Source organism: Loxodonta africana, chromosome 5, assembly GCF_030014295.1.
Source record: "Loxodonta africana isolate mLoxAfr1 chromosome 5, mLoxAfr1.hap2, whole genome shotgun sequence".
Taxonomy (NCBI): domain Eukaryota; kingdom Metazoa; phylum Chordata; class Mammalia; order Proboscidea; family Elephantidae; genus Loxodonta; species Loxodonta africana.
In genome coordinates, this window is record NC_087346.1 from 46,500,498 (window position 1) to 46,522,937 (window position 22,440).

Sequence of the window (22,440 nt, forward strand, 5' to 3'; positions counted from 1 at the left end):
AAAATTTAGTCTTAGTGTCAAAAGTCTAGAAAATGACTAGAAACTTTTATTTATCCATGTAACGGAATATTGAGCAACCATTCATTTCAAACAGGATTACACAGACCTTTTAAAATACCATAAAAAGTAATGAGTGCCATCTTATAATTCTAAAATCTGTTTGTAAAATTTTATATACTACAATCACAGTTATATTTGTATATATGCTTGTGTGCCTAAGCAAAAAAAGACTAGTGTCTTATTAAAGACAATGCATCAAAATAATACCAGTGGTGGTTTCTCGTTTTCATTGTTATATTTCTTTAATGTTTAAAATTTTCCTCAGTAATTACGTATTATTTCTATACTCCAAGATCAACAATAACAGTTCTGTTTTGTTTTGTTTTTTAAATACAAAAATCTTAATTTATTTTTCTCCCACAGAAGGTGTTAAATGTAAGTTTTGTCAAAGTCCTACGACTGAGATCATTTATTGTTAATTGGTAGAATAAATTGTTAAATGGATTCTGATTTTCTTTAGGAGCTTCTGAAGAAATACTCAGAGATGGATAATTGTTATGAGTGCCTGAATATATTGTCTCTTGATTTGGAAAAGGAAATTGAAATCCAAAAAGAGCTTTCAACTAGAGTAAAAGCAAAACTCACACTTCCATATTCACAAACCAAACAGATTCAAAAACTTCTCTCTGTAAACCAGAGATGTTCCACAGAATTCCGTAGAGTCATGGAGAAACTTAAGGTACCATCTTTTTGAGTAATATCCTTATAAATGTCCATAAATTTCAATGTATTAAGTCCTGCTTTGGGAGTTGGCATATGTGATATTAATGTATTTACTACTGAATTATGGATATTAGGGCTCATGTGCAAGATCTTCAGTGCACCTAGAACCTGTTCGTTTATCAAAACCCGAGCTCTGCCTATGGGTCTAGACACTGTGCTCAGGAGACAGATATAAATAATATCTCAAATATCTCATAATCTAGTCAGTGAGGCAGACATACAGACAGATTATAAGTGCAGTGATAGAAATATAGTCCTATGAAATACTATAAAAAGTTACACAAGATATAACTGTAGTGGAAATCAGAGTCAAGCCCTAAAGCTCAGGGTTCACTCGCAGATGATAGGGAGCCACCGGACAGTTACGAGTGGTGGGAGTAACATGATCAAATCACCACTTTAGGTACTTTGCTACAGAATGAAGAAAAAATTAGTTTGAGGGGGATCAGCCTATTGACGGAACAGACGAGACTTTTGCAGTGGTGCAGATGAGATATTATGGGTGACGATACTGCTCAAGGCCCTTGGCTGTCACAAATGGTTTGTACTTGGCTACTAACCAAATGGTTGGTGGTTTGAATCCACCCAGCACCACTGCAGAAGGCCTGGCGATCTCCATAAGATTGCAACCATTGAAAACTCTATGGAGTGCAGTTCTACTCTGACACACATGGGGTTGTCATGAGTCAGAATTGACTTGACAGCAACCAGTTTGGCATATTACTATGTGGGAGTCCTTGGGTCATACACACAGCTAAACATACTAACCTCAAGGTTAGCGGTTTGAATCCACTGTGAATCACCTCGGAAGAAAGGCCTGGTGATGTACTTCCAAAAGATCACACCCACCGAAACCCTATGTTGCACAGTTCTTCTCTGATACACATGGGGTCACCACGGGTTGGAATCAACTCAACGGCAAAGCAAAACAGCTTTGCTTTGTTTGTTCTTAATACTACTAGGGAAGGTGTAGCGATGGGGAGGAAGAAATGGATTGAGGAAACATTTAGCAGCTAAAATGGTTGGTCTGCATGATTAGCAGTAGATGTAAGAGAGAAAAATTTAGGTTGAGTCCTAGGATTTGGGCCTAGCCAGGTTTGTGTATAGGGATGCCATTACTGAGATAAAGAGAAAACAAAGTGGAGCAAAATGGGTGAGGCAGGAGGAGAGTGCAGGTGTTTAGTCTGGGATGTTTTGAGATTGAAGTACCTATGATGGAATATCCAGGAAGGGAAGCCCAACCTGTTGCCGTCAAGTCTATTCTGACTCATAGCGACCCCACAGGACAGAGTGGAACTGCCCATAGGGTTTCCGAGGAGCAGCTGGTGGATTCAAACTGCTGACCTTGTGATTAGCAGCTGAGCTCTTAACCACTTTGCCACCAAGGCTCCAACAGCATATAGATGGTAGATAACACAACATTGATAAGGTCACCCAGAAGGCATAATAGAAGAATAAAGCCTTAGGACAAGAAGAAAACTCTGGAAAAAATAAATGTTCAAGAGTCATTAGCAGAAAAAGGGGCAACACATGAGTTTGAAGTTGGAAAGGTCAAAGAGAATACCAACAAAAGTGGTATCACTTGTCAGTGGAGGAGAGAAGGTATGTCAGAGAAGAAGTGGTCAAGAGTGGCAAATGTGGCAAACAGCCAGAATATGGACTGAAAATGTCTCCTCAGTTTGGTGATAATAAAGCCTCATTGGCGACCTTTGTGAGAACAGTTTTAGTTGAGTGGTGAGGGAAATGGCCAGATTATAAGGAAATGAGGAATGGTGGAAACTGAAGAAGTAGGGAGTAGGTATCTCCCTGTCTAGATAAACTGCCTCTCAGGCCCTGATGTCCTTCCACAGATTATGCCTCTCAGATGTCTAGGACTTATTCATGAAATCCATAAAACTTACCAAAACCAAAACCCACTGCCGTTGAGTCGATTCCAACTCATAGCGACCCTATAGAGTTTCCAAGGAGTGCCTGGTGGATTTGAACTGCCAGCCTCTTGGTTAGCAACCGTAACACTTAAGCACTACACCACTAGGGTTTAAATTATTGTCACCTTGAAGCCAAGCAAGACTTGAGGAATGTCACAGTCATCTTATTGGTTAGCTTAATCCAGGTGGACAGGAGAGGATGTTGAAAATAAATCTCAGGTATCTAGCTGGAAAACCTGGGTGATGGGTGTTACCATTAACTAAAAAAGGACCAATAGAAAAAGGTGGGTTAATAGTGAAATGGATCATGTTACATTTTGAACATACTGAATTCGAGGTATTTGTAGGACATTCAGGAGGTATATCCAGTAGGAAGTCAGAAATCTGGAACTAGAGGTCTGGGAGTTATTTTCTCCAAATGCCAGGAGAAGAAAGTTGGGGGTAGAAGCACCCTCCTTCTTCCCTCACTTCAGAGGATATAGGTGAAAAAGAGATCCATCCCACCTCACATTTAAAACATCCTCTAAATATGATAAAAAGTTTCATTTCCCAATTTATTTAATTTTTTTCTGCAAGTATGTCTTAAGCCTTGTTACAAAGATAAAGGAAGAACACCATGAATCCATCAATAAATTTGAAATAGATTTTGTTGATGAAGTGGAACAGCAAAATGAACTGCTAATTAAAATACAGCACCTTCAACAAGATTGGGACATACCATGCTATGAATTAAGGGACCTCAAATTGAACAAGAATATGGATCTACATATTGAGGTATTATTTATTTTAAATGGATTTATATAGATTTTAAGCCTTTTTATTAAATAGAAAAGTACCTTTCCATGTTGCTTCGAGCCACTTGCATTTACCAGAAATTAAAAATAGGTTGCAGAGTAACCTGTTGACCAGACATAAAGAGTGCCAAGAATGTACTAGCCTCTTTTCAAGTCTTCACAGATACACAGAAACTGATTTAACGTTAGCAGGTAGGAATTTGGAACCCCAAAATCGTGTTCCAGATAGATGCCTTCTAAGACTTCCTACATCTGTGACTCGGCATCAGAAACTTTCTTGTTGGACCAACTCCATGTGGAGCATCTTACTCTCAGCAATGTGGGCTGGCGGCCAGGTCCAGCCTGCATGAAAGGCCTGCTTTATGCACAGAGAAACCACATCCAGAAACACTTCAAATATTGTAATTATCAGTCACAGACTTATCATTTTAATAGGTTTTAATTCTAATGGAAAATTTAGACATACCTCTGTCACATAGCCTGTATTGCCAAAATTTTTTATGCAAATAACAAGAATAAAATTTCAAATTAGAATTATATATATTTTTAGTTTATTTGAAAATATTAAGAAAAATGAGAATTCCATTAGGTGTTTTTCCTTTTTTAATGATATTTATATAATATTTCAGTAAAAACTTTCCTCATGTTCAGGTAATTTGGTGCTATTTTCACACAGGAAATTCTGAAAGATTTTTCAGAAAGTGACTTCCTCAGCATAAAAACTGAATTTCAGCAAGTACTAGATAAGAGGAAAGAAATGACCCAGTTTTTGGAAGAGTGGTTGAATACTCATTTTGATATAGAAAAGCTTAAAAATGACATCCAGAAAGAAAATGATAGAATTTGTCAAGTGAATAACCTCTATAATAACAAAATAATTGTAAGTAGTAATTTTTATTGTGCTGTCCCATTTTTTATTGTTGTTGTCATTTGTTTTAATTTTTCTACCTCATTCTTAAAAGAACTTAGAGCAACTTAATTTTATTTTTCTTTAATTTATTCTTATATGCTTTATGAAAAAGATTCTAAAACATGTTCTTCTCAGTTAGCATGCTTCAACAAGATGATTACATGCATATCACTTTATAAAGAAAGTAACAAAATCTTGGTGTATGATATTCAATTTCTGCTTGTTAAATTTTGAATCCTTCTGGAAGTCTCCTCTTCCGCTTCTCACTGCTTCTGTAGGAATCCATCCTGTTCCCCCAAGTAACCTTAGACAAGGTGAGACATGAGCTGTGTTAAAGCCTGACACCTGGCCAGTTATGTTAGTAGTGTCTCATGGACTTTTCACTGTCAATATTATCCTTCATCTTTGAGGCTCAAAAAATGTGATTTTTATCATTGTTCCTAAGGTGATCAGTCTTGCTGAGGGCCAATTGCTTGAGATCAGTTTGCTTATATGTTTTACTTTCCAGCAGTCAGAAGATTCATTCTGCTTTCTGAAGTATCCCTTCTATATTGTTGCTGTTGTTAGGTGCCGCCAGGTCGGTTCTGACTCACAGTGATCCTGTGTACAACAGAACGGAACACTGCCCCATCCTTTGCTGTCCTCCCAACACTGATGTGTACTATTCCAGAATTTTTGCAATAATGAATTTCCACATGTATTTTCTTTGAGAACCAAGTATTTTTCTTAGTTTCTTTTTTTTTTAATATATGAAATTCACTCTGGAGCTATAATCAGTGCCTTTAATATTCAATAGGCCATAATGAATGAATCAACAGAGTTTGAGGAAAGAAGTGCTGCCATATCCAAAGAATGGGAACATGACTTGAGAGCAATGAAAGAGAAAAGTAAAGAAATGTTTAAAAACTACCAAACTTTGAGGGCCTCTCTGCCATCTGGTGATATTGTTAATTCTACTACAAAAGATGCTAAGAATCCTCATGTTACTTCAGGACCTACACAGCTAACCACAGAGGTATATAATTTGTTATAAGATGTTCTTAAATTTGCATCCTCATCACAGAATTAAAATGCATCTTTATAACATTTCAGAGCAAAATTATAGTATTGAAGGAACATGGACATACTTTAGTGAAATATGTAAGATCACTGGTATACCATTCTTTGATTTGCTGATCACTACAGACTTCAGTCAGCTGGTATAAACAAAAGAAAAAAAAATGATAACCATCTACCAAAGCAATAAGATAAAGAAACAGAAGGAAATTCTATCTTCAGTGGCCCTAGGAAATTGCCTACTGGATGATAAGATACTATGATTAAAGTAGTTTGGTACTGATGCAAGAATGGGCAAGTAGAGCAGGGGAACAGAATAACGAATTCAGAAGTATACACAAATAAGTATGAGAATTTACTATACGATAATGGAAACATTCAACTCAGTGGGTAAAAGATAGTTTATTCAATGTATGATTTGTAACAACTGGCTAACCACCTGAAAAAAAAATAAAGCAGGATTCCTACCTCACTTATTAAGCAGAATTCCAGGAGAGTCAAAAAGAAACAGACAATTCAAAGGAAAAAAAATAAAGTTTGTGTGTGTGAGGAATAATATCATAAACATGAACAAATTCAGGTATTTAGATTTATCCTAAACTAATTTGTACTTCCAAAAAGCTGGAAACAACCTAGAGTGCAATAGTAGATGACTAGTTAAGTAAATTATGGTACCTCCGTGAAATGGGCTGCTATGTATCCATGAAAACAAAAATGTGAGATGATCTCTATGTATTTATATGGACAGATCTGGAAAATATATTGTCAAGTTAAAAAAAAAAAAGCAAAACTATGATGCAGTATGTTCATATCATGTGTCTAGTATAAGTGACTTTATAAACTATGTTCACACATGCTTAGATACATGTAGAAAATTTCTTGAAGGATACACTTTAAGAGTTGGTAGTTACTGCCTCAGGGTCACCTGTGGGTCTGAGGTGGTGAGAGTTAATCTTCATTATTTGCCTGTGAATTTTCTTCTCAGTTTAAAGCACTAGTTAGTAAAAATAAAGGCAAAGATATGTTGCATCTATTACTTTGGAGAGTCAGTTAAAAGATACACTATAAGTAGTGTTAATTTCAAAGGTGAGTGCCTATTTAATACGCTCAGGTCTGTGCTAAACAGTAAATAACATAAACACTAAACCTTATCAAGTAAATTTTGACATTTTTTTAATGTAAAAGTCATCAACTTCTTAAATGAAAAACACTAACACGTCTATAGATTACATGACATTTGGTTTCTTTCTAACCTTTGTTAGTGCAGACTGAAAAATCAACAGCCAAATATGATCACCTTTGTCTCAAACTTCTCTACTATGATTCTGTTTTCATGCCAGATTTTATGTATGTATACTTTTTCTAACAGAAAATTCAAGAGCTAGAAACTTCACTACGTGAAGCTAAAGAAACTGCTAAGCATAAGGAACGCAAGATTATAGAGATGCAGAAGGAACTTGAGGTGACTAATGGCATGATAGCAAAACTTGAAGCAGAAGTTAATGAATCAGATAAACGCCTTGAAAAAACAAAAGAAATTATCCAAGTACTCCAGGTGATTTAACCAACTCATTTTATAAATAAGAGTTCTTTTTGCCTTTTATTTTACTGTCGAATGTGGAGGATATTTTGGCACTGTATTCTCCCCTTTTCCACAACTTCCTATTGTTTATGTATGTCTGAAGTTCAGGACTCAAGTTTAAAAAAAAACAACTTAGGAGTGAAATACAAGGAGTATATTTTCATGCAAAATAATGCCTATTTTTATCTTCCTAGACAAAATTTTTAAAACACACATAAATGTTATTTTTTATAGTTTAGAAATATGTATTTTTTTAATTTTCAAAAAATGTTTCTTGTCTAAATATGTAACATTCTTTATTAGATAAATGTATTTTAAAATTCTTTTTCTTTGTTACTGAGTCCCATTTGGTAGCCAGTGGGCTGAATATGACCTGTTTTCTTTGGAAAGAACAGTAGTTTGAATCTTTTTGAACTCGAATGCCCTTAGGCCACATCCTCATTCATCATATTCCCGCATTCTCTCTTGTTTTAACCTCAAACACTTTTCACACTTCTACCACCTGAGTCTGACATGGTCTTTATTCCAGTCAAAATTAGGTACAAGTCAAGAATTCTTGCTCTTTTTGTTATTTAACATTGTTCTAAAACTCTGTTCAGTTCGATGAGACATAAAACAGAGAGACAAAGAGAAAAAATATTGTTTTTAGACAATTGTTGGCATAGCTAGAAACCAAGAAAACCAACTGTAAAACTTTAAAATTTTTTAGAATAATTTTTTAATACTACAAGTAATTTAATGACCGTATTTTTATTCATTCAACAAATATTTGTTGAGCTTCTACTATGTATTCCAGATGCCAGGTGTATAGCAAGGACAAGAAAATCCCTTCCCCTTCCTTTATGGAGCCTACATTTGGGTTCAGGAGACAGAAAATAAACAAGTAAATATGTATATCATATGGTAGAAAGTGTAATGGAAAAAATTAAGCCAGAAAAGGGGTATGCAAGTGCTGAGTGAAGATAGGCGTGTGTGAGGAAACAGATGCACTTTTATACAGGGGAGATGAGACATTTGGGCAGAGACGTGAAGAAAGTGATAGAGTGAGCTATGTGGTGGGAAGGGCCTCAAAACAGAAATCTCCTAGAAATATTTTTGAGAAACAAGAAACCAAGCATACCCTCAGCAGAGTGAGCAAGGGGATAGAGGTGGGAGATGAGGTGAGAGGTAGCAGAAAGCCAGATCATAAAGGGTCTTACAGCTACTATAAGGACTTTTGTTTTTATTCTGGGTAAGATAGGGATCCATTGAAGGGTTTTGGCAAAAGGGTGTTGTAGTCTGACAATTTTTTAAACACTACTCTTTGAAAATAGACTCCAGGAGGATGTGTTTGTTAGGTGATGTGCCCACTGCTATACCAAAGAGAACCAAAACTGCAGGGGCTCAAATAAGGCAGAAACATATTTCTCTGCCTCACAAAAACCCAGAATTACAGGTTGGCAGCTGGCTTTACTCCACATAATCAAGCAGAGGCCCATATTTCTTCCATCATATTTCTCTACTGTCTTCTTGGGTGCTATTTTCATCAGCACAGTTAAAGCTAAGTTGTGAGCTGTCCATGCTCAGGCTCACAGGAAAGGGACGGGATGAAAAGTTTAAGATAGTGTTAAAATCTCTACCCTTAAAGGCTCTGGCCCAGGAATGGTACACATCTCTTCTTCTCACATTTCTTCAGGAGATCTTAGTCCCAGGGCCACAACTTGCTATAAAATCCAGTTATAAATATTATTGTAGAAGAAGGGGAGAAGGAATTTTGGTAAATAGCAGGCTGGCTTTGCCACAGGGGTGGCAAGAGTGAAAGCAGGAAGAACATGTAGGAGTCTAGTGTAGTAAACCAGGTTGGAGATGAGATGGCTTGGCCCTGAATGGTAGTAGTGGAAGGAGTGGGGTTCTGTATATTTTAAAAGGTTAGCCAACAGAATTTGCTGACAGTCTATGTGTAGTATGAAAGAAAACAAGGAGCCAAACATGAGTCTAGTTTTGGCCTCAGCAACAGAAGGGGTGGAGTTAGCATTTATGGAGATGGGCAAGACTGCCAGAAGAGCAGATTTGAAAGAGGAGGAACAGAATCGGAGTTCAGTTTTGAACATGTTGAATTTGAGATGCCTACTGGACACCCAAGTTGAGATATCAGTTATGGGCGAGGGATATATGAGTCTGGTCTATCAGTATATAGAAGTCATGAGACAGAATGAGATCACCTAAGGCGTGAGCGAAATAGAGAAGAGGTACAGGGGTTGCCATGAGTCAGAACTGACTCTACAGCAACTGACTTTTACGGAGTGAGGTAAAGATACGGAGACAGAGCAGCCAGTGAGGTAGCAGGAGAACTGAGAGAGCGGTGTCCTGGAACATAAAGAAGGTGTTCAAGAAAGGGAGTGAGCAACACATGTCTTCAGTATTTGGTATGAATTGACACAGGTGTCTACAGAGAGAGAAATATCTTTGCTGCATGCCGGAAGTAACCATTTAGAACCACATAATGGGTATGACTGTATAGCAACCATGGGGAAAGAAAGAAAAATACTGGGTATCCAGAATCTTTATACTGTTCGAAATTTTGAAGTTTGCTTCTATATGTCATATAATAATCTGGAAAAACTCAATTGAGTTCATTTAACTTAAGATTTAACTAATTGCAAGGATGTTAACTTTCAGCCTATTCACCGCTATTTGAATACATCCGGATATAGCTATCCGATATGATGTAGGGTTTATTAACTGAAAATAAAAGAAATTTGAGCAAAAGAATCATTACCAATTTTGCTTAAATTCTGAGTAAATTTCCTCTGTTTTATATTTACAAATTATTTACATCGAATAGCAGAATGTATCACTTTTCAACTGCACTAGAACCTTGTGGACACCCTATATGATAGGAGAAAAAAGATCTTATTCATGATAAACACAAAATTAAAAAAAAAAATGCTTGAATGACTAACTTTCATAAAGAAATTAGGGTAGCATATATGAAAAGACGTTGGTGAGACTTCATCTCACATACTTCAGACATGTTATCAGGAGGGTCTAGTCCCTGAAGAAGGACATCATGCTGAGTAGAGGGTCAGCGAAAAAGAGGAAGATGCTCAACGAGATAGATTGACACGGTGGCTGCAACAATGGGCACAAACATACAACAATTGTGAGGATGGCACAGGACTGGGCAGTGTTTCGTTCTTGTGTACATGGGGTGGCTCTGAGTCAGAATTGACTGTACCTAATTTTTTTAACAACAACAACGTATGAAAAGAATCGTAAAACTGTAAACGGAAATAGAACGTGTGATTTAAAATTAAGACACATGCCATTTCCTGAGTGGGGAACCTAAATACTGTGCTTGTTGTTGTTGTTGTGTGCTGTATGAGAAATACTGTGGAACTATCAGTTTTTCCCAAATTAATATCTTATTTTAATGTAATTCAAGTCAGAATCTCAAAGGACTGTTTTTGGGTTTTTTTCCCCCCTAGTGGAGCAGTGAAAATACATCTGGAGGAACAAAAACCAGTGCTATTAACTAAGAATTTTATTTTCTAGTCTTTTCAGTTTGTTAATAAAAATACTTAAAGCTATCAATATTTCTGTGAGTGTAGCTTTGGCCACATGCCATATGTCTCAGATTCAGAGTTCTCATTATTATTCATTTCTAAATCAGTGTTTCCAAATTTGTTTTATCTGGCACAAGAATTATTTTAAACAGTGTTGTTGGTGGTGGTGTTGTTGTTAGGTGTCATCGAGTCAGTTCTGACTCATAGCAACCCTGTCTACAGCAGAATGAAACAGTACCCAGTCCTTCCTGCACCATCCTCACAATTGTTGCTATGCTTGAGCCCATCGTTGCAGCCCCTGTGTCAGTCCATCTTATTGAGGGTCTTCCGCTTTTTCACTGACCCTCTACTTTACCAAGCATGGTGCCCTTCTTCAGGGACTGATCCCTCCTGATAACATGTCCAAAGTATGTGAGATGAAGTCTCGCCATCCTTGCTCTAAGGAGCGTTCTTTCTGTACAGTGTTAGGTATGGGTAATTTCTTTCTTTCGTTACATAGTGGTCAAAGAAAATGCTTATATCGCTGATTGAACTGTCTTTCAGTATAAAACACCCCTGATAATGCTAGGTAATGCTTTGTGCCTTGAATGCAGTTTGAGTTTGATATTTATATTGTTGCTCTGGCATCTTTTTCTTTCCTTTTCCTGATTTACCTTTGCCCACTCATTTCATTATTTTCAGCCTTTCTGTGTCATTTTGTTTAGGTGTATCACTTTTTAAATGGAAAAAATAATGTTTGTTATAAAATATAAAAATAGTGCTCTCTGTATATTAGCTTTAAATATATTTCACATCAAACATCTAGTTATTATTCATTTTAGTATTAAAATTGATGCCTTTCCTGTGTTTCATATATTTGGATTTGGTTGCTATTTTAAAATGTTCCTACTGGATCAAAGGTGATTATTCACTCTGCTGAAACTGAAGCTGTCCTAATAATTAGTTATTTTTCTTTTCTCTCTAAAAATTTAGGACAAAGTTGCTTTAGGAGCTGAGCCCTATAAAGACGAAATTGAAGATCTCAAAACAAAGCTCGTGAAAATAGACCTAGAGAAGATGAAAAATGCCAAGGAGTTTGAAAAGGAGTATGTCTTTGCCTAAATTTAACTTTAATATCTTAAAATTTCCTTTCTAAATGATATAAATTTCTTTTCCTTAGTTAAAATTTTAAGAATAAAATTGTTATTGCATTTTAAAAATACATATAATCTACATATTTTAAATTTTCATTACATAAGCAAAGTTTTCAAAATAAGTGTAATTCTGATCAATTAATAACACACGATGTGTTTAGATGCTACTTGCCAATCATGCAGCTTTAAAATGGCCTTTTTATGCTTGCAAGTCAACGTTAAAAACCTGTGTGTGTATTTACCACTGTGACTAAGGTTTGCATTGTTTTTCTTAATTTCAGTTGTTCTTCCTCTTAAGTTTTTGTGTAAAGATTGTATTTCCTTTCTGATTTTAGGTACCTAGATCCCAAACCATATCCTCTTATTTACTTATTTACATATAGTGCTATACATAAGAGCATGCCTAAAATTCTTTGTGGCATATATTCTTTGTGGTATAATGAAAAGAATGTTAAATGGAGAGTCAGAGAAACTGAGTTGGCAATATAATGTTGCCATTTATTAATATATCGGCATAAGCAAGCTGTTTAATCTCTGTGATCCTCACATTCATAATAAAAGCACAGGTTTGTATTAGATTTCTTAAGCTCCCTTCTCATTGTCACCTAGTCGAGGTCTGCAGTTCAAACCCACCAGCTGTTCTGTGGGAGAAAGATGTGGCAATCTGCTTCAATGAAGATTTACAGCCGTGGAAACCCTGTGGGGCAGTTCTACTCTGTTCTGGAAGGTGTCTGTGAGTCAGAATCGACTCAATGGCAACAGATTTTGTTTTAAAATCCCTCTGGCTCCTATATTCTTCCTGTTAATCTTTAATAGATATTTAATAATGACATTTAATTCTGCCAAACTTGGAAGCCAGTTGTCACCCATCTAACATATATGTAGTAGTTACTGTATTAAATCTTTAAATATATGTTCTATCTAAAACCCAACATTTAACTAATGCCACTAAGAAAAAACAGCACTGTGAATCTTCATGCTATCTAGCGGTCTTTTCATTGATAAGACTATTGGTTATAGTGAAACTTATACCTATTAAGTCCTTACTCATAAAAACCAATTTTATTTATAGAGTAGATTCTGCAGATAGTTTCATAGTCTCTAAGAAAGGCAGAAAGTCTTATAAGTTATCATTGCTGACTAAAGTATAAACTAATGATCAGAATTTGACCTCTGACTATATAACTTTAGACCAGAGCTGCAATCAGGATTTGCTTTTCTGACATTGTAGAAAGGAGGCTGCTTTTCTCTTTCATGCTCTGGTAATTGTTGTCTCTTCGGCATGTTGCTAGGACCCCATGGTTACAGCTCAATTACTTTTTTTATGATGCCTCCAAATGTAATTTTGCTCAATATCCAATTATTAGCAGTTGAGCCTTCAGAAATTTAAAAAAGAACTGGTTTCTCAATGTTAAGAACATTGAACTGTCCCTGAGATCAAAAAGAATTACTTCTGACTTAATGGTGTTATTGCTAAAAAGGGCACACCAGGGTACTTTGCCCTTGAGGCCCTATCTACTACCACTTATGGATATTACACCAATGTGATGTGTCTTATTAGAAAATTCTCGATAGCAGTTGTATTTAGTCTTCCTTAAAAGATTAGCTCTTGGGCTTTTACATATTTTTATTGTTCTTATTAGAATTACTATTACAAAAGCCACTGTCAAATATCAAAAAGAAGTTATAAGGCTATTAAAAGAAAATCTTAGAAGAAATCAACAGGCCCAGGAAATCTCAAGTAAGTAGAAAATGCAAATATTTTTACGTCCTTTCTATCTTACATCTCAAGGCATTTATACATTGTGAAGATTTTTGTTATATATGTGCCAGTCAAGAGTAAACCTGAGTTAACCACAAATTTGTAAAGAATTTTTTTTTTTAATGAATTTACTGGGGTCATGTTTATCCTGTGGCATCTCCTTAGTTTGCTATATTCTCAACTGTTTATCCATTATAGATTCTTGAAAAATATGAATTTTACTTTTATATTGTCAGATCTTTTTGTATTAGTTGAAGATATCTTCATACTTAAAAGAATAACTTAACTATCAAGATGGAATTACCCTTCCAATATGAGCACAGACACATTTCCTAGTAGATTTTAGCTATAGGCAACTACTAAGTTATAATCCATATGCAGTAAAAATAAATAAACGTGTATTCTAATTGTTCTTAATACTGAAAATATTGAGTTGTTGCTTGTTTGCACAATTCTTTGAAATTGATCTTAGATACGATTTTTAGGTCTAATGGTCAAATTTCTGCATATAAATTCTTCAAACCGTACTTTTGTCCATGTTTCTCTCTCTCATGTTTCATTAGAAAAGAGAAAATGTTGGACAATCTAAGGAACAAGTTTGTGTAGTAGAGCAAGCAAAGTCAGGGGCCTGAGCTTTAGGTTGGCTGTCTTCACTTCATGGCTATGTAAAATCCAGGTGATATCTGACCTTCTAGCTTATGTACTCGTTGTAAGAATAAAACCAAAAATGGGTGTGAAAGCACCATGAAAATTCTAATCGCCAAGTAAATGTACAATGATATTCGCATATATTATTGTCTACTTCTTTAAAAAAAACAAAAGTAGAGTGAGGATTAAAGATGTTGTGTAGAACCAATTATAACTTGAACTTCCCTATTGTCTGTTGCAGGATAATCATAGCTCCTACCTGGAAAACTTCAACGGCTAAAAATAGAAACTAGGATTCTTTGTTGTTACAGAAGGGTTAATTACTCTTGATTTTTTGGGGGGCCAGGGAAGAATATTATGGCTATTTATTATGTTGTCTATACAGAATCTCCCTTCTTCATAACATAGACTATTCCTTCAGATCATTATTCTCTCACTACCACTCTTCCCACCCACTCTAGGTTCCATATTTTTACAAATAGGAGACTCCATATTATTAAATAACCTCACTTCTCATTCCACCGTTAATATTTGAGCATTATAAAGGGTTATGTTACATGTGTTATGCCAATCACAGATGCCAATACCCTATATGTAGTTTATAGGCTAGATGTATTTATAATACCCAAGCCACTATAATTAGATTCCCATATTGGGACTTCCTTCACTTGTGCTAATGGAATAGGCTTATTATTTCTAAGATGGTATCATGGGGAATAATCTAAACTTGTAGTTGCTACCAGCCTACAATTCAGTCTCATTGAGAAAACCAGCTTGAGATAAGCAATCAAACAGGTAGATTGCAGCCAAGATAAGAGCTGAGGAAAGCCTTGGAGGCACTGGAGTTCTTGGTTTTACTCTTGATTTTTAAGTGATCTTCAGGCACGTGTTATACATGAATTCAAAATTCAAATATCTCCCCCACCCCTGCCCTACCTTTCTTCCTTGAACTACTAGGAACTTCTTGACCTAGTGGATTATTTCATTTTACAAGCACCTCACATTTTTATGCAACATTACCTGCAATTTATGAAACACAGTCCCTTACATTACTTTTACACCATAGTAACACATAGTTTACAATTCTTAATATATGCTTTTTTTTTTTTAACATTGACTATTTATCTTAGGGAAAGAGACCAATAGTTCTTTACTGCAGTATAGATATATGCTAGTACACTTTGTGTTGCCATTAGTTAGAAATTATGCTAAAGTATTTTTGTTGTTGTTTTAGTGTGGTGAAAAATCACATAACAAGACATTTGCGGACTCAGCAGTTTTACATGTACCACTCAGTGCAACCATCATCACTGTCCATTTGCAAATTATTCCACCCCCATTAACAGCAACACAGAGCCCCTAAGCAGACTGCTTTTCCCCCATCCCACTCCTGGTAACTACTAACAAACTTTGGTTTCTATACATTTGTCTATTTCATGTAAGTGGGATCACATAATAGCTGTCCTTTTGTAATAGACTTATTTCACTCAACATGTTTTCAGAATTCATCTGTGTTGTAGCACCTATCAGGACCTCATTTCTTTTTATGCCAGAGTAATACGCTATTGTACACATACGCCACATTTTTTTTAATCCATTTATCTGTTGGTTGGCATTTCAGTTGTCTCTACCTTTTGACTATTATGAACAGTGTACGGTGAACATTGGTGTATAGTTAATACATGCTTTAGTACCATTCTAAGGCTTATTAACAAGTATATGTTGAGTACTTATAACGCACTGAATAATGACTCTAGGGATGGGAACCCAACTCCAGGGTATAGAGGATAGATCATTGAAGGACTACCTTAACTGGGAGGGTTGCTTTTGATGCAGTCACGGTGAAAGATCTTAGTGACCTGGGTTATGGTAGTGGAATTGGGGGTGGAGAGAAGCAGATGGAGTCTAGAGACATTTAGAATTGACGATCAGTTAGGCATGGAAGGAGAGGGAGATGAGGAGTCAAAGATGATGTTCAGGAAGATGGCGGCTGAGATGTTTTGGGTTTTATAGTAGCTTGTTGCATTTAGTAATATTTATTTATTTTGAACTTTGGTAACAATTTAAAAGTATCACTTACTTGTATGTTTGTCTCCCACAGTGGTGTCAGAAAATGTTGATTCTCAACCTTTAAGTAAACCCATAACCTGTGGAGGTGGCAGCGGCATTGTACAAAGCACAAAAGTTCTTATTTTGAAAAGCGAACATATGAAACTAGAAAATGAAATGTCTAAGTTAAAGCAGAAAAATGAACAGCTAATAAAGCAACAGAATGAGCTGTTAAGGTAAGATCTGCTTACATGATACAGATATTATGCTTATGGCTATTTCACATGTGTAGTGGTGTCATACATAATTTTTTGCAGTTGGCAACCCTTCGTGCCTTATGGGGAAAATAATTTTTAGAGCTCATGAAATAGTGTCTTTTTTGAAAGAAATAATATGGTAGCAGCAGTCCAGATGTCTGCTGTCTAGCAACTGACCAATTTTAGCTCATCTAAGAACCAGGAAGTAAACAAAGACTTTAAGAACCAGCTTAAATACGCCACAGGTCCATTTACCCAAGTCAGTGAGGCTTTACTCAAAAGAGAACCCCTTAAGCCCATTATCATAGCCTACTCACTTATACCTTATTGTCTTAGTCATCTAATGCTACTATAACAGAAATACCACAGTGGATGGCTTTAACCAAGAGAAATTTATTTTCTCACAGCCTAGTAGGTTTTAAGTCCAAATTCAGGGCATCGGCTCTAGGGGAAGGCTTTCCCTCTCTGTCGACTCTGGGGGAAGGTCTCTATCCTCAATCTTCCCCTGGTCGAGGAGCTTCTCAGGTGCAGGGACCCTGGGTCCAAAAGACTGAGCTCTGCTCCTGGTGCTACTTTCTTGGTGGTATGAGGTCCCCTCCGCCTGTCTCTCTGCTCACTTCTTTCTTTTATGTCTTAAGAGATTGCCTCAAGACACAATCCAGTCCTATAGGTTGAGTCCGGCCTCTCTAACACAACACACAACTGCTGCCCATCCTCCCTCATTAACATCATAGAGGCAGAATTTATAACATAGAACAAGATCACACAATACTGGGAATCGTGGCCCAGACCAACTGATAAACACGTTTTTGGGGGGACATAATTCAATCCATGACACTTATAATCAGTTCTAACAAACTGAACTATTTGGCTTCTATAGACTTTGGAAGATTAGAATCTGTGCAAATCACTACTTGTGATACAATAGAAGAAAGGTTGGCATTAAACAAATAATTACACAAATAACTACAATGAGTGATATTTAAAAGACCAAATAGGACATTATGAGAGGGTATTGCAGAGTAATCTAACCTTATTTAGATTTGTGTGGAGGGAGGAGGGATGACCAAGAAACTAACAGTGTAAGAGTAAATCTGAAAAATTAGTAGGAATGAGGCTAGATGAAAGGAGACACGGGTAAGCCTCCTAGGCTAAGGCCGAGGCATTGAATCAGGAAGAATAACCTGTTGGTGGAATTGAAAGATGTCTAGTGTGGCCAGGGTGTAGAATTTCAGACAGCATGGGACAAGATGAGATACCAGAGGTAACTGAGTCCACATTACACAAGGCCTTATAGATTATTATTAGGAAGTTATACAGCGTCCTAAATGTAATGGGAAGCCAGTGGAGGATTTTAGACAGGGGCCTGATGAGATCAGATAACATCTTGGCTGCTAGCATCTTATGAGGGGCCCCAAATAGAAAGATGTTTATGATAGTCCAGGCAAAAGATTTTGGCATGGACTAGAATAGTGCTGATGGGGATAGAAGTAAAGAGATGAATTTGGGAGACAGTCATGAGGTTATATCAGCAACCTTGGCTGATGGATGAAATTAAGGAGAGAGAGGAGTCTAGGGTGGCTTCTCAAGTTTCTGTCAGGAGAAACTGAATGAATGGTGGTGGCATATCCTGTCAGAAGCAAGACTGTCTAAACTAGAAAAGCATAATTCATTATTTCTTTAAAAATAACAAAGCTACATCTACCAAAAGATTAATTTATTAAGTTATCATAACAAAGTATCATTAGATAAGACACTGTGGATATCATTAATTCATTTGAAAACTTAATGTCATATTCTAAGCTTTCAAGACTCCATGGCAGGGGGATTTACTGCAACTCTTTCAATTCATGTAGACCCATTTCATTTTCTGAACGTGTGTGCAAAGAGCCCAGATAAAAAGCATTAAGCTGAAATTAAAATGTAGTGTGAATACATGTCAGGAATTGAGCAGTCTTACAGTCTACTTTTTTCCCCTACATTTAAGCAACAATCGTCGTCTTTCTAAAGAGATCAAAACATGGAAGGAAAGAACCCTGAAAAGAGAAGTTCATAAAGAAGTTACTTGTGAGAATTCCCCAAAGTCTTCTAAAGTGATTGGAACGCCTTCTAAAAATAGACAGACTACGCCTTCACAATGTAAAGAACGGAATTTACAAGACCTGGTGCCACAGGAATCACCAAAATCTTGGTTTTTTGATAGCCGATCAAAGTCTTTACCATCAGCTCATCCAGTTCGCTATTTTGATAACTCAGGTTTAGGCCTTTGCCCAGGTAGGTAAATGCATTGACTACTTAAAAGATTTTAACTCATGTATAATATGTGGCCCCAAAGGGCAAGTTTAAACAAGAGGAGAATACTTGAGCAAGTTGTAGCTCACAGTCTTTGTTTGCAATCCCTCTGTGAAAAGCCAGTTTCTCCACAATGCCACCCTGGAGCGTACTCACTTTTTACTCCAAGTGAACTTTTTATTCTGCCTCTTAAACCCTCAGCCTTCCCCTAAAATACATAAGCATCTCTCTTAAGAAAAACACTACCCTATAAACTGTTCTACTAAAAAAGCTTTTCTTATCAATTCAATGAGCCAGCATTACCTGTAACATTGCATTAATTTTACATGAAGCAGATTATAGGCTTGTATCACTTACTCATTAATTCATCCAATCGGCAAATACCTTTGAGCTCCTACTGGGTCAGATGGTAGACACTGTGGTGCACTGATAAGCAAAACCAGACATGGTCTCTGCCCTCACAGAGCTGATGGTCTAATGGGAGATACAGACCTTAATCAAGTAATGAAAACAAGTAAAATTGTAGCAGTGTGAAAGACTGTGAGGGCATATCATAGTAGGTATTTCTCTTAGGAGTATTGACCAAGTCTTCCTTGAGGAAGGAGCGGAAATCCAGAGCTAGCTAAACAAAGAGGGGCAGGAAAAGCGTTCCAGCCAGATGGAACAGCGACGCCCGGGAATAGGAGGGAGTGTGACGGGGAAGGGTTGTAGGCGTGGGGTCAGCGAGGCCAGAGAGGGAGATCAGAGCCAGAGGTGCAGGACTTAGATTGTAGAAAGGAATTTTTACTTTAACCTGAGAGCATTTAGAGAGAGCCTTTGAAAGATACTAAATAGCTGCAGGGTAACTTGATGAGTTACAAGTTTTGAAAATCACCTCAGCTGTGGGGTAGCCCACAAATGATAGGGGCAAGAGTTTGTGGCAGTTACCTAAGTGAAACGTGGTAGCATGGACTCAAGCAGGTGCCTGGTGAATGTGGTGGGGGATGAGTGGGAGGTGTCAGGATCACCCCCAGCTCTGTCCAGTGCTGTCCCTAGAGGCGGGGAGCACTATAGGGAAAGCCAGGTAGCATCCCGTTCCTTGTAGCCTTTCTCACCACAAAGCATTTACTGTGTGCCCAGGTATGCATGGTCCCAGGCGTGAGGCTGTTTAACAAGAATTATTCACTCAGCCGTAGCCCTTTGTAACAGGGTTCCTACCTGTCAGAAATATCCTATTATGCAACTGCAGAATTCTAAAGCAAGAAAATTGTACACTAAACTACGTCATTTAATGTTTGTGCAAAGGTTGCCAAAGTTTATGAGAGCTCTACTTTGTGATTTCTTAAAAGAAATCAATCCATTCTCATTAAGTACACGTGGAAATCAGATCACCTGGCAGTCTGAAAGTGCTCTTAGGGATATAGTAAGACACAAAACCATTTGGAAAAATATGTTTGAACTACTCTTTTCACGGAAATATTAAAGTACCTTCCACTGTCTAGGTCTTTATGCAAAACCTTTGTTGTCCACACACACACACACACACACACACACACACTCTATTTTAGGGGAGTCTTGAAAAACTGAGAAACTTTTTTAATCACCTTTGATTTTATCTGGTAGTGGCAGAGACATATGCATAATAGAATTAACCCAAACTGCAGATAAAGATGCTTGCATCTTTTTACCAGTATATGGATCTGTCTGACACTATTTTTGGTGAAATAAATAAGAGTAGGCTGGAGGAACCCATAAATCAAAAACCAACCAATTCAGAATTACAGGAGATAGTCCCAGCTTAAATTAGTCTAGAAAATTTTTACAGGAGATAGTCCCAGCTTAAATTAGTCTAGAAAATTTTTAACGGCAATGTTTACTTATAATTATAAAAAGTTATCTAAATTACCTCAACAAATTAAGATAATTGCCAAGACCAGTTATGCTAGATTAATCTTTATGAGAATAGTAACTTGAAAATGAACATTGTTTATAAATAGATACTACTGAAATATTTTTTAAAGGCTCAAAGCTTTCCAGAGATGTCTGAATATTTTCTAATCTACATACTATTTGTTTAGCACACCATTTTTTCCACCTAAAAATAGGGTAAAAAAAAAACCAATTAATGAATCTCAAATTGATGAATTTCAAATAAAATTTTATTATTTCTTGTATAATATGGTTTTCTCTGGGTTAACACAAGTTTATTTTTACAGCCATCTTATAAAACAGAACTTTGGCTTCCTTTTTTTCCTTAATTATTTTGGTAACAGTTCATTTTCTGAGAGAATGAGGAATAAACTTCTCAAACTCTGAGGTGAAATACACCTTTTAAGTGATCAGATAAATGAAACGAATGACCACGTTGCCATTTTTCACTCCTTTTTTCTGTCCTGTCTTGACATCTTTTCCCCTTCCAGCGGTGCTTGTTTATTTTGTGTGTTTTTTTAATAGAATTAATTTGGGGTTTTATTTTCTTTCTCAGAGGAACACACAGTGAGGGCAGAGAGTGCGGACCCTCAGACAGGTCCTTGGCGTGCCTCTTCTGGAAAAGATGTGCCAGAATGCAAAACCCAGTAACTCCTGTGCTGTCACCAGTATGGAGGTCCAGCACTCCCTGTTTGGAAACAGCCGTGTTTGCCACTTTGTGTCTCTCCCTGGCAATGATGTCACAGTCCAGCTTAATTTCACATCCAGTTTTCACTTCGCCACTAGAATTGGAAGATGAAGTCATTCATTCCAGTAATTTAGAACGGCAGTGGCAATGCCTTGTTCTTGAATGTGGTAATACTTTAGAAGTTGAAAGGTTTTATTTATTTATATATTTTGTAAAGAATAAAGTTATTGAAGGAAATTTCCAGTCTTTCCATGTATGCGTTTCATGTATGCATTTTTATTAATGTAAAGTTATCTATATATTAGGCAATTCCAAAGCATAATACATAAATAAAGCATCATTTAATTAACAAAAGTAAAACTCCTCTCTTAGCACCTTGTGTATTCAATAAATGTTTAATCAGTAGTTCTGAATCATAACTGTGTGATATTAATGGTTTCTTGGTGGGGTGGTCAGGGTATATTTGGCTCTCCTCCCATTGAGTTTCAGGATTTTGCTATGAAAATATATGGTTTTATTTAAATTGTTAAAGGATAACAGGGGCTATGTCATTAACTCTCTAGTCCTACTTTTTCTTTCTCACTTTACTATTACCCTCTCACCACAGACCCTATATAAGCACTCTTAGTTGATTTGTTTTTATTAGATTTTCCACTTCACCCTATTCCCAGCTGAAAACCCTCAGATATTGGTTCTACCTCCTTCATTTTAGACATGAGGAAACAACACCAGATTTTCCATTAAAGTTTCCTAAACCTGGGGTCCCCACAGATCCTTAGGGCATCCATGGAAGGGCTTCATGAGGTGTGTAAACTTCTTGAAATTTTATGTGAACTTTTTTTTTTTCTTTTTTTGAATCATCCTTTAGTTTTCTAACGGACAATTAAAAAAAAATAAGTTTTAACTTTAGAGATATTACTTGAATTTAGTAAAATATTTCTTTTATGTACAAACACTTGCATGTACCAAACAAAAACACTATACCTCTCCGTTCTTCTGTTTCACTGTTTTAAATTTTAAGCACAAATAAAAACTTCGAGGGGTCACAGTGAATGATGGAATTACTGGGTACTTTTTTTTTTTTTTTTTCTTTCCCATGCTATCT

General features: G+C 36.5%; 1 protein-coding gene across 4 annotated transcripts in view; it reads left to right on the forward strand.

Annotated features, from left to right (window-relative positions):
* CENPE (centromere protein E) overlaps positions 1–21,748 on the forward strand; it is a 72,840-nt gene extending 51,092 nt beyond the window's left edge. For all 4 annotated transcript variants that reach the window (XM_064285490.1, XM_064285489.1, XM_064285491.1 and 1 more), the window contains 10 exons: positions 521–739; positions 3,288–3,485; positions 4,182–4,385; positions 5,212–5,430; positions 6,841–7,026; positions 11,571–11,683; positions 13,375–13,472; positions 16,243–16,426; positions 18,435–18,721; positions 21,204–21,748. In XM_064285490.1, the coding sequence (XP_064141560.1) occupies positions 521–739; positions 3,288–3,485; positions 4,182–4,385; positions 5,212–5,430; positions 6,841–7,026; positions 11,571–11,683; positions 13,375–13,472; positions 16,243–16,426; positions 18,435–18,721; positions 21,204–21,298 (1,803 nt within the window). In that variant the 3' untranslated portion in view covers positions 21,299–21,748. The remainder of the gene's footprint in view (positions 1–520; positions 740–3,287; positions 3,486–4,181; positions 4,386–5,211; positions 5,431–6,840; positions 7,027–11,570; positions 11,684–13,374; positions 13,473–16,242; positions 16,427–18,434; positions 18,722–21,203) is intronic.
* The last annotated feature ends 692 nt before the right edge of the window (positions 21,749–22,440 follow it).